Source organism: Oikopleura dioica, chromosome 1 (genome assembly GCF_907165135.1).
Source record: "Oikopleura dioica chromosome 1, OKI2018_I68_1.0, whole genome shotgun sequence".
In the NCBI taxonomy this organism is placed as follows: Eukaryota; Metazoa; Chordata; class Appendicularia; order Copelata; family Oikopleuridae; genus Oikopleura; species Oikopleura dioica.
Genome location: NC_137291.1, coordinates 7894196 through 7905664, shown reverse-complemented (window position 1 = coordinate 7905664; position 11469 = coordinate 7894196). Strand labels below are relative to the sequence as shown.

Below are 11469 nucleotides of genomic sequence, written 5' to 3'. Positions count from 1 at the left end.
AAAATAAGCCAAGAAGGATGAGCTCTTTGTTCCGACGCTTTCTTCTTTGCAGGTGCAGGAAGCAGCGCTAGATTACCAAATACGAGCATCTACTGAGTTTTACTGGTATTGGAAGACGCCTTTTGTTTAGCCTGAATTTAGACTATAGAAAACCTGAAAACTGGCGCGACTGGGTATTCTGAATTCAACAAAGTACACAAATGCAACTGTTTAGGCTAAGCCAAGGATCATCCAATGCATGTACATTCTCTAGACAAACATAAATACAGGTCTCTAGAACATGTTTCAATAATCCTTTCCGACAAAAACTCCGAGGCAAAAATAAACGAGAGAGAAAATGAGTTTGGACACTAGTATTACGGATATTCAGCGATCAACGAGTACAGTCTCAAAGTAAGATAAGAGGTCTGATAGAACTGTTCTATAATTTGATTTCAGTAATTCCAGTCAACGAAGAAGATCGGTATTTTTTGAAGATAATGCGAAGCTTATTCCCGAACTTGAAGTCAAGTCAGTATTTTTTTCTTTTCTGTTGATTTTATAGTGCATGATTAGAGATGTTCGGATAAAAAACTCAGATGGCGACTCTAATGAAGGAACTGAGACTGAAATCAAACGACGGGTTGTCCAAGGCGCACTGGCTAGATTCAACACTTTCAACTTCTTCTTTAGCTGTGCTGCTTGGTTCATCATAACTACGTAAGTTGAGTTCGGCAGCCTTTCTCTTACAATTGCGTAGACTCGTCATCACTGGGATCCTTCAAAAGGTCTTCAAAGACGAAAACATGGGCATTTTTCGAGCATGCATCGGAGTTACATTTGGCCTTCTCTGGTTTCTCCCAGATATGATCAATGCTTGCCGCAAGTCAGAAAAACCTACAAGTGACAATTTGAACAGCGACATGAAGGATTTGCCCATGTTTATCAAAAGTGGCGATAAATTCATCGACTACCAGGTCAGTCTACCTCTACATAGCTATCAATTTCATCCTCTTCAGAGAAAACTCCATCGTCTTGGGATGCAAAAAGAGCCCGAGACTATTTCATCTGACCCTATTAGCCGAGTTGAGAATTTCCGCCGCATGTCAATGGCAGAAAGCATCCATTCTCAATCCTCAAATGAAAACCAGAGAGCAAAACAACTCCAGCGAATTCGACGTGCATCCCTTCGTCGCGCTAGTCTTCCGTCGAATGTCCTCAACAACATTTCTATCAGCTCTGTCCTCGACGAGATTCCATCAGAACATAAATAACCTTTACTCTTCCTTGATATCACTGATTATTATATGACTTTTATAAGACTGCAATGAATTAATCGAAATTGAAGGGCCAAAGAACTTCACGAGATGAATACTGTATCTCGTGGATGAAACTGCGACGGTGGAAATTTATTACAGGGAATGATTAGAAGGTAAATTTCATGTGAAGAATGAAGAAATTCTTAGATTTTTTTGTAATTACAAAAGTTTTTGATGCTCCTCCTTTGAAGAACCGCCGCGTATTGCTGTTGTGAATATTGTTGCCCCGGCTTGAAAGGCGTTTTTCGCCGTGCCAATGGCTTGAGCTGTCGCGCTCTTGGACTTTTTCTTGCTGTTAGGATATCTTTTTGCCACTTTTCTGAATTGTCGGGTTAGAATACGGATTAGGAAAGACTTTTGTTAGCGCGATAAATATTCGAGTTAGTAACCTGAGCCGCTCCAAGGCCGTTTTGCAGTTCTCGGCGAGTTGGTGGTAGTTTTTAGTTGGAAATGGCTCGGCCATGTAGCGAGCGTGAACGTAGGAGTCGTGAATTGCATTTACCAGAGTGCGAAAGTTTTGAGCGCTAGAACTGCTTATTATTGCTCACATTACCCGTTTCTACCTGATATTCTGCGTCGAAAACTTCTTCGCGATCCTTTCATACCATTCGAGAATATCTTCTTCTGGTGTTTTAGCAATATCGTCTCCTAGTGGTTCCAGCTCCTTGATAAACGTCTCGTCCACGATTGCCAAAGCACGCATGCGGACCTTCGTTTCCGGCCACAGATCTGTCACTTCCTCGTCCAAACTTGGCAACAGTTGGGGAGGATGGCGCGCTTTTATTGCCGCTGCAAGCTTTTCATCCACAGAATCGATAAATGATTTCGGGAGAAGATTAACATTTCCCGTGTCGAAGTTTTTGTCGTACCGAAGCTTCATTCGGAAAATCTGTCTCTTCGCAAGGAGGATAAACATGAGAATGAAAACTGCTGAATAGATCACAAACACGACGATGTTCTTGAGCGGTTGACTGTCATCCGATTTCGACATTTTGTCTTAAAAATGAAAAGATTGATCGATTTGAAGCTTTTTGAACGAAGGTAGGAAGGATTGCACGAAAAGGGGAAAAACATTTGTTTACAAAGAATGGGCAGCGAGTGGAAAGAGTCAATAAGTAGAATTTTAGAGGCAAATTTAAAACCCTTGGTTGCCATAACCCTGGTTCTGATTCATTTGTGGGTTTCTGTTGTTGTTCTGGATCAGTAAATGGCGCAGCTGCTCGTTGTTCTGCGACGGGTTGAAATTCTGGCGTTGATTCTGCTGTTGCATTTGCTGCATTTGAAATTGCTGCATCTGCTGCGGGTTCTGTTGCTGATGATGGTGCTGCTGCTGATCCATTTGCTGCTGGCCCATCTGAAGTAGATTAGGTTGTATAAAGGAAAGAAAGGTTACCTGGCCTTGTGGTCGTTGCATATAGTTTTGCATGCCCATGACGGGCTGACCAGGGTTCATCTGGTTCGGCACAGCTCCTCGCATTTGCATCATTCCCTGCATCTATGGAAATGATTTCAAATGAGCATGATCCAATACATGGACTTATTATGTTTACCTGTGTGTTCATCGGCATCGAAACCATGGGCCTTTGCATATTCGGATTCATCTGATGCTGGTTCATCTGTTGAGGATTTTGCTGCTGTTGTTGCTGTTGCTGTGGGTTTTGTTGTTGCTGCTGAGGCTGCTGGGGATTTTGTTGCTTCATGCTATCCTGGGCAGGACGCTTCATTTGATAAACCTCTTTCAGCTTGGTAAAGAAGCCCTCGGGATCGTTGGGGATCAATCCCAAAAAGCTACGATTCTTTTGGTTGAAGACCATTACGAGCATTTTCGGCGGATTCTGACCCTAGGAAAGAAAATAAATGTCTAATTGAAATCAAGGAAGACTAACCTGCCCAGAGACGTTAATAACTCCCACTTGATTTTTCTGCGTCATAATGCCGTGAAGATTGCCGAGAATCTCTCTTCCTATAGAAGGTACTGGATTTTCATTCCAATTGAACAATAAAACGGTTGAGTTTTGAAAGAAGCCTTTCACCGCCTAAAAAAGCATTTATAAACTGCGCTGAAAAGTGAGTTCACCTGAAGAATGGGTTGATCAATGAAATTGACTTTCAGAATAGGCTGGCAGCCTCTCAAGAATTCCTCGCCCACTTCTGGCTGGGACTGGGCGGAAAGCGAGCATCCGATTCGGCGTTCTTGGGAAGGTTCAGCGGGATCTGCCCATTTGAGCTCCCCAGTCCAGATTTTTTTCTGCGACTGTTGTTGTTGGTCTAAAATTATTATAAAGTCGGATTCTCTCTTTCGACTAACTTTGTTGGGGATTATTTTGCTGCTGGGAATTAGGTTGTTGTTGTTGCTGTTGTTGGTTTTGTTGCTGATTCTGTTGTTGATTGATTTGTTGGCCTGGATGACCTTGTTGTTGCATTTGCTGCTGGCTCATTTGTTGTTGATTCATTTGCTGTGGTTGCTGTTGATTTTGCATTTGTTGCTGAACTTGTCCGCCCATTTGTCCGGGATTTTGCGGCATTCCTCCTGCTTGAGACATCACTGGCTGTTGCATTTGTCCAGATACACCTTGGTTAAACGCCATGCTCTTTGGCGGATCTTGTGTATTTTGCATCATCGTCGGATTCTGCGCGATTTGTGTTTGAGGCATTTCTTGAGATGGAGGCTCGGATTTAACTTCTGTCTTCACTTCTTCTTTCTGTGGAGTCGACTGGGACTGGCGTTGAGAATCGACACTTTGTGGGGGATCTGGTTGATTCTCCATTGGAAAATGCGTAAGGATCATGTGATGCCCGTCGATTTTATTTCCTTGGCTTTGTGCACCGTCGAAATTAGCAGAATTGAACAAATTCTTGAGCGAGTTGATCACCCGCGGCGTGATAACAGATACTCTTGCTTGGCAAGAAACTGATGCTTGGACGAGCTGTTCTAGCGTTTGCGTGTAAAACATGTTGTTGATATTGTGAACTTTTGTATCGTAGAAGTCGCTGTTGGTGATGATAACGATGTGCTTCTCAGGAGCATTGGATGTCCCGAGAATTGTCAACGCAACAGATAGGGCTTCAATCAAGTGAGTTCTATCTTCCAAACCCCCGCCTTGAAGTTCAAGATTTTCGAAGTCCTCTAAAACTGTCTTTGGCCGAAAAGTATCCTCATATTCTTTGATGCAATGATAAGGGCCGCCGAATCCATCACCAGCTCCGTAAACCACAGTGGAGAAACAGGTAGAGCCGTATTGACCCGATTCTACATTTTTCAAATCTTGAAGAGCCAGAATTGAAGGGCGGATATAATTTCTCTTCATTTGCTTCCAATAAGGAGCGAGCCCGGCTGTGCCATCGACGCAGAAAACCACAATTTTCTCTTCATCATTTTCTGTCTCAAGCTTTACCATCTGAAATTATTTTTTGAAAAGATCTTTTATTTTATTTTATTTAACGGCAGTGGGAAACATAATTGACCTAAACCATGCATGTGGAAGAGTGAACTGAGTATTAATTTGAAAGTCATTTTTTCATAAAAGAACATCTTTTCGGAACTGATCGGCAAGCTGGAGCATACCGTGTTCGGTATCGTTCTTGCCTTCGGTTTGTGATCGTGCTCGACGGAGAGATCTTCGGGGAGACGCTGAAAATATAGTGTAACCTGATCGCCTGTGATTTTTGAGAGAACCTGATGGTGAAACAGTCCAAGAGCCACGGCAACTTCGTTGAACTGCGACAATACAATGCTCAAGTTCTGATCCCAAGTAGTTTTTGAATTGTCCTAGTTCGCGTGCTTTGTGATCCGTCTTCAGGAACTACGGAAATTTTAATGTCAAAGAATGTTCAATTGAACTTACGAGAATAGCAGCTTGGCTCATTATCAGATTCAAAGACTGGTCGATCATATACATCACATCCTGCTTCTTGAACTTGACATCGTCAGTACTCTTCGTGCATCTTTCCAAAAGCCCAACACCGAGGCTTAGGCAAGACATCGCAGCTCCATAGGAAGGTAGATGACTGTCAGGAACATGGTGCATAACTGGCTGCAGGATGGTTTGATATTGGGCAGCATCAAGGCCTTCGTCGAGAAGGATTTGGTTGACTGGAGCGGAGAATTTCGACATGAGCTCAAAGCTAAGTGCGCAGATTTTGATCAAAAGCTGAACGCACTCATCTTGATTCTCTTCTCTTGCAAGTCGAACGGTTAGCTGAAGCTCTGGTAAGAATATTTTACGACAGGGAAAATACCTTCGAGTGTTCGAAAAACTTGGGTATGTGAATAACAATCCTCGCTACAGCTTGAATCGTCTGCGCTGCCGAATTGCCTCCTTGTCCGACTTGAGTAATCCAGGCTTCTTTATGTTCTGCCAGTCCATTCAGATACATAATAACAGTCATGAGCTCCTTCAATGACTCAATAGCAAGCGGTTCTTTGAAAGCAAAGCCCAAGATATACAGAATTCGCTCCTGATGAACTCCAACCCAGTCGAGGTTGTCAGAAAGGAATCTAGGTCCGAGGCGGTTTTGCATCGTGATATTGAGGACAGTAAGTCGCTTGTACAAACTTGGCCACTCGTTCGACGATTGTTCGGACACAGGGTCGTAAAGCTTCTCGGAGCTGAGAATAAGCCGAGACATCACCGCCAGGTCCGATATGTGCTTGCAAATAGCTGAAGAATAGGTTAGCCTATTTAACTGTCAGTCATTCAGGGACGACCCATTTCGAGTACTGCACAAATTTTAGCCTGTGTTTGGCGATGTTGTTTGGCGCTACTGCTAAGTGGTTTTTGCCCTACTAAATAAACACCGAATCATATAAATTGAGTACCTTCCTTATCCAAGTCTGACTGAATAGTAGAAATTAAAAAAAAACTTTCAAATTTGAATTCAAATGACAAAAATAACAGACTTTTGCTATTTATGGGATCCCTATCGATTAGAAGGCCGCGACCACGATGGCGACCAGAGCGCTGTATCTGCTGAGAAAAGAGAAAAGTCTGCTTTCGATCGGTTCCTGCCGGGTCTACAGACGAATGATAGTTTCAAAGAGAACGAATACACGAAAGAGAAAACTCTCGCGACCCAAACGAGTATGCTAAAGAAGAGAGCAGCTACATTCTTTGAAAAAGCTCTCCAAAGTGGAAAACTTGACGAAACGCTCGCTTTGCTTGAGACCAAAGAAGAAGAGGATACAATCTGGTATCGCGATCCTAATCAAAATGTGGGAGCCAATTTGAAAGCTCTTGAGATGGAAAACCCGTTGATCTTTTTAAATGTAATGAAGATTCGATTCGTCGGTCTTGCGAAAGAATATCAAATCCAGCAAAATAAAAATGCGCGTACTCTACAAATGCTTTCGATTCAAGAACGAATAAATGAAGATCTGGAAGAGGAAAAAGTATCACTTTGCGATTTTTCATATGAGTTTCCATCAGTTTATTGTGTTTAACGTTTTCGAGCTTTGCGATTTGATGAACAAACAAGAAGAAGATCGTTACGAAGACTGGCGTTTACAAAATGAAGATCGTTTCGATGAGTTGAGACAGGAAAATGATCAACTATGCGAACAAATAGAAAAAATCTGCGAAGTGAGTCGAAAAGTCGCTGCCGAAAATAATCAATTGAACAATTATATTCGTTCGTCAAGTAAGGGTGAATGCATGATCTGCCTAGAACCCTATGGAAATGAACGTCAGAAATGCTGTTTGCAGTGTGGACATCAATTCTGCTACGGTTGTCTCCAAACTCTGATGAGAAGATCTAACTTTAACTGCCCCATCTGCCGAAAACAATTTCGAAGTCGCAACATTATCAAAATGTTCTAAAACGACTCACCTTCTTCCTCGATTACTGTCACCAAGAATGTGATGATAATATCAGCCAAATTGAAATTTTCTCGCTCTTTTATAACTGTACAAAGCAACTCGATCATCGTTTCCATGATATAATTCTTCGACGCAACCTATAATCAACAACACTCATCTCTTTATCTGTACATTTTCAAACCTGTCTCCACGATTTCACCGAGCTCGAAATAAACGTCTGCTGAACCAAAAGTACAGCTTGAACTTGGAGTTTCACCTCGCCTGATTGAAGCAGTCTCGTGCAAATTGAATGCAAACTTGAAATTAGTCCCATATCCATATCGCTAGAAATCTGATGCAGGAACAAGGTACAAAGAGTGAGCCAGTCGATAACAGTATTTCGAATTTGAGGCTCAGTTGCATACTCTTCCAGAGCTTCGAGTGACTTTTGAGAGTGCAAGAGCATGTCGATGTTCTGAAAAGAGTAATTGAAATCAAGGAAGAGAACCCAAATTTACCTTTGCGGCTTCAAATCCACCAAGGCACTTTTTAGCTGCGGAGATGCAGCTTGATGAGATCAAAGCAGCAACATGTTGCAAGCTAGTCGCATCCTCGCCACTTTCGAGTCGGTTCACGAGGGATGGAAGGACTTCTGCGCCAGCTACGATCTGTGAGTAAAAGAACTTGCGCTTCGATTCGATTGAAAAGTAATCCTCTTTATTGAAGATCAACCAGAAGCATCTCCAGCTTTCACAAAGACACAAGAGTGCATCTCGTTCATCGTTAAATGCCTTAACATAATTCTAGCGCTGGAGAACAGGCCATTCTTTACCTTTGAGTTCTGCAACTCGGCCAACTGAATTGGCGCATCTTCTATCACTTCAACCCAGTCTTCCATCTTTTTCGAGTCAGCAAGCATTTTAAGTTCTTTCGAAAATGCATCGTCAATCTTCGTCGAGTAGTAGAACTCGTAAGCAATGATAGACAAGACATGAGAAAGAACTGTTATCGTCGCATGGTTCCTAATTTTAGGAGTGAATATTACAATCAGATAAGCGCTATTACCGTAAGAGAGCATCAGATTCGCCAATGTTCGTATACAGAGGCTTGAAGATTGACTCCCAGAAGTCATCTCGCTTTCTCAGAATTCTCAAGACTTTGAAATACTTGTGCGAATCTTTCTTTCCCGCCCAGAGTGCATGCAAAAATCTGAAAGCGCTCTCCATTTCGCTGAATGCTATATTTTCATCGCTAAATAGACATTTAAAAATTTCCCCAACAAATATTTTAGAACCTTGTTTCAATAAGATCAAGAACAAATGGTAGGCAAGATTGTTTGCCGATTTTCTTTTCCCCTGACTCTTTGTCTTTATCTTCGAGGCCGAGGAAAATTTCGAGCAAAGAGGGTTGATGCTCCGCGATTGTAGCTAAGAGTTCGACGATTGGAATCTGTAAATCTTTGAAGTTTTCTTCGTCCTCGATTTTCCGCAGGATTGAACTAAAAATGGTTCGGACTTATTACAAAGCGGGAGATACTTCAGCTATAAATATAATCGAAAATTTCAAAATCTGAATGAAATGAAAGGCAAAACTAATACGACTTGTTGTTGGATATGTACCTTTTGAGTGAATAAACATGAGATCCTAAAGTCGCGTGAAGTGAGATAGAGTTGAAGTGACAAAGTCGCCGAAGAAGACGAATCGCATGAAATGGCAGTTTTGTATCCGAACGATTGAAGATAAAACCAGAGACTGCCTTGATTACGCAACAACCTATGGATTCGGCGCCGGATGTTTTCGATGTCAGGATTTCTTCGATCATTGACGAGTCATTTTGCTGAAATTATTAAATGAACCATGATTACTTAACATATCCAGTTCATACATCTTTTGAACTGATCTGTATAATAAATACGCGACTTCAATAAATATAAATTACTATTACCTGTGCAACTTTGAGAATATGTTCCATAGAATAAAACGAAGAAGACACTTGTTTTGCCAATAATTCAGTAAATACAACAGAAGACGCAGCAGATTCATCCAGCTCATTTGAGTCTACGCAGCACAGTAGCAGCATTGTTTTGCACATTGCTTCATCAGTTTGGAACAAATTTCGAACCATTTTTGCCATAACACTATTTTCAGTTCACAAAAATCAAGTTTTAAATCAAGGAAGAGAATCTTTTGTGAACTGTGCCTGAGTTTCGGGCGATCGTAGCATGTTTTGATAATGTTGAGAAGTCTGAGAGAAATGGAGATCCTGGTGCTCACGGAGTTATATTTCCAGGACAAGTGACTGGGGAAAAGCTCGGTTAGGACTGTTTCTATGCTCGAGTTCAGAAGATCATCCTGTCCAAGAGAAAGCTCCGTGCTCTTTGAAGCAAAATGATCCATCATATCCAGAATGACCGCAACGACATCAAACTTTCCGGATTCGCGCTCGTCCATGAAAATCTGTCGCCAGTGGCTGCTCTTACTATTGTTGTGATTTGGTAGAATACTTTGAAAGACTGAAAATGATTCTGACAAGCTCTTCGTCTCTCCTTCTGATAAAACGGCGTGGAGGATTTTCTTCATCAGGTTAAAATCTTTGTCGTACGAGTAACGGCCGAGTTTAGTTTTGAAAAGTCGGTATAGAATGTGTCTCATGCAAGGAGGTCTCGTTGCTCCGGAAGCCTCTGTTCTGCATCTCGAGTAAATTCTCAGCCCTGCAGCCAAGACTTCCGAAGAATAATTCGGCGAATTCAAGAGCTGCTCGATCATTGGCCAGGCGGAACCCTTCTCTTCGAGTTCCCACTGTACAACAGCTCCAAAGTGGAACTGATAAAGACTGCCTACTGCTCCTTCTGGGACATCAAAGCAAGCAACTTGCTTGGGAATCCTCAGCTGCCATTGATCATTCTCTCCATCAAAAATTTCTTCGGCTGTTTCTTCTCCTGTAATCTGCTCGGTAACAAACTGTATCTCTCCTAAAACTCTAGCAACAGCTTCTGTTGGTTTTTTCGCTGAACACGATGCTGCCAAGAGTTTGAAAGTAACTTCAAAATCCAGGGGCAACATTTTGATCTGCGTGCTCATGAATCCAGCAATTCCAGGCAGTTCATGTGCCTCTGGATCTCTCAGCTCAAATTTCGACCAGAAACTCTCGGAAACATCATCTTTACTCAAGCAGGCGGCGATTGTTTCCGTTAATTCGATGACTCCGCCAGCACTTTCTGCGTCAAATCGCTCAAGAGTTGTATTCACCAAGGAAAGAATGGTTGCTGCAGCAGCGTCGCCGGCAATGCTTTGACTCAAGTGATGCATGTCGATCATAGTTCTAGCAATGTGCCACAGACCACTTTCGAATGCCATCGTGGCGAGTCTTTCAGTCAAGATCGTCTCGTCCGCGGATGGAAAAGATTCTGCCTGGACAAATCTGACCATCGCCCAGGCAAGCTGAAGTGGCGAGAGAATTTTGACTTCGGTGTCGAACAGGACTGTGAGACTGTCGTTGACTGTTTCTAGGAAAGACCTGTCCACGGAATCAGAGAGAAAGACGCTTGATGAGAGAGTTTTGATAAGGACTAGTTGGAGTAGAACGGCAGCAGATTCGGTTAGCTTCGAGACGACAGTAGCGTCGACGAGATAGGCAGTGGAAGGATTGAGGAGGAAGAAGAACTTTTTCGAGATTTTGAAGAGCCGCTCGATTTCTGGCTTTTGAAAAGTATGAGTTTGGACGTATAGAAGAATACATTGCAGCAAGCGCATTCTTTCGCGGAGGTGCTGTAGGTGAAGGACGGAGATCATTTGTGAGTTGAGATCGCGACTTCTGTTCGGCACGGGCGGAGATTTGAGAAGCTTTTCAAGCTGGTCAATAAGAGACTTCCCTTCGATCTTGACATTACTGACTCCAAGATCTGCTCGATTTGAATTTTTAAGTGATAGGACAAGCTCGATGCTCCTCAAAAGATACAGTTTATCCGCGCAGAAAAAGGACAGTATTTCAGACAGTTCTTCAGATTTGTTACTATCTGCTTCGGACTCAAATTGATCTTTCTGCACCATTTTCTTCAATTGAGAGCCAAAGTACGCTTCTGTCGTCGATTTCGCTTGCTGCTCGTCAAGATTCATTAGTGCCGAGAAACGGGTAATCAGTAATTTGTCTGTAGCGTTCAAGTTTTTATCGTTTTCAATTTGTTTGATTGCTGGAGAGCCTCCTGCTGTTTTGAAGATGGACAAGCCGTCCCGTAGACCATTCAGATAGCCTGTTTCTTGCAAAAGGGATTCGACTTTATCCTTTGAGGAATATTCTAGTGCGCGCCATAGTGCTTCGAAACGCCCAATCGAGCACATTGTGCTCTGAAATTCGTAGATAATGAAACTTATTTTTA

General features: G+C 42.4%; 4 protein-coding genes across 6 annotated transcripts; 1 reads left to right on the top strand and 3 right to left on the bottom strand.

The window, feature by feature from the left end:
• Positions 1 to 281: 281 nt before the first annotated feature.
• LOC145709971 (uncharacterized) lies at positions 282 to 1320 on the top strand. Its single transcript, XM_081787663.1, has 5 exons — positions 282 to 393; positions 439 to 510; positions 556 to 699; positions 740 to 956; positions 999 to 1320. The coding sequence occupies exons 1-5, from the start codon at positions 338 to 340 to the stop codon at positions 1251 to 1253; spliced, it is 744 nt and encodes a 247-aa protein (XP_081643789.1). The 5' UTR covers positions 282 to 337; the 3' UTR covers positions 1254 to 1320.
• A 59-nt stretch (positions 1321 to 1379) lies between these two features.
• On the bottom strand, positions 1380 to 2290 carry LOC145705089 (uncharacterized). Its single transcript, XM_081782547.1, has 3 exons — positions 1862 to 2290; positions 1688 to 1822; positions 1380 to 1617 (listed from the first exon to the last, which is right to left on the bottom strand). Exons 1-3 carry the CDS (start codon positions 2287 to 2289, stop codon positions 1458 to 1460), a joined length of 723 nt encoding a protein of 240 aa, XP_081638673.1. The 5' UTR covers position 2290; the 3' UTR covers positions 1380 to 1457.
• A 34-nt stretch (positions 2291 to 2324) lies between these two features.
• On the bottom strand, positions 2325 to 4719 carry LOC145712349 (mediator of RNA polymerase II transcription subunit 25-like). Of its 3 annotated transcripts, none has more exons than XM_081790037.1 (6): positions 3607 to 4719; positions 3376 to 3566; positions 3185 to 3334; positions 2849 to 3139; positions 2692 to 2793; positions 2325 to 2652 (listed from the first exon to the last, which is right to left on the bottom strand). In XM_081790037.1, the coding sequence occupies exons 1-6, from the start codon at positions 4694 to 4696 to the stop codon at positions 2434 to 2436; spliced, it is 2043 nt and encodes a 680-aa protein (XP_081646163.1). In that variant the 5' UTR covers positions 4697 to 4719; the 3' UTR covers positions 2325 to 2433. The 3 variants fall into 3 exon arrangements, with proteins under 3 accessions (XP_081646163.1, XP_081646165.1, XP_081646166.1); XM_081790039.1 differs by having other exon boundaries at positions 2325 to 2643; XM_081790040.1 differs by having other exon boundaries at positions 2325 to 2640.
• A 12-nt stretch (positions 4720 to 4731) lies between these two features.
• Positions 4732 to 11459, bottom strand: LOC145712348 (nucleoporin NUP188-like). Its single transcript, XM_081790036.1, has 13 exons — positions 9294 to 11459; positions 9039 to 9231; positions 8713 to 8930; positions 8388 to 8591; positions 8159 to 8344; positions 7926 to 8115; positions 7612 to 7884; positions 7296 to 7568; positions 7125 to 7251; positions 5538 to 5959; positions 5144 to 5497; positions 4975 to 5101; positions 4732 to 4929 (listed from the first exon to the last, which is right to left on the bottom strand). Exons 1-13 carry the CDS (start codon positions 11429 to 11431, stop codon positions 4817 to 4819), a joined length of 4818 nt encoding a protein of 1605 aa, XP_081646162.1. The 5' UTR covers positions 11432 to 11459; the 3' UTR covers positions 4732 to 4816.
• Between the last annotated feature and the right edge of the window lie 10 nt (positions 11460 to 11469).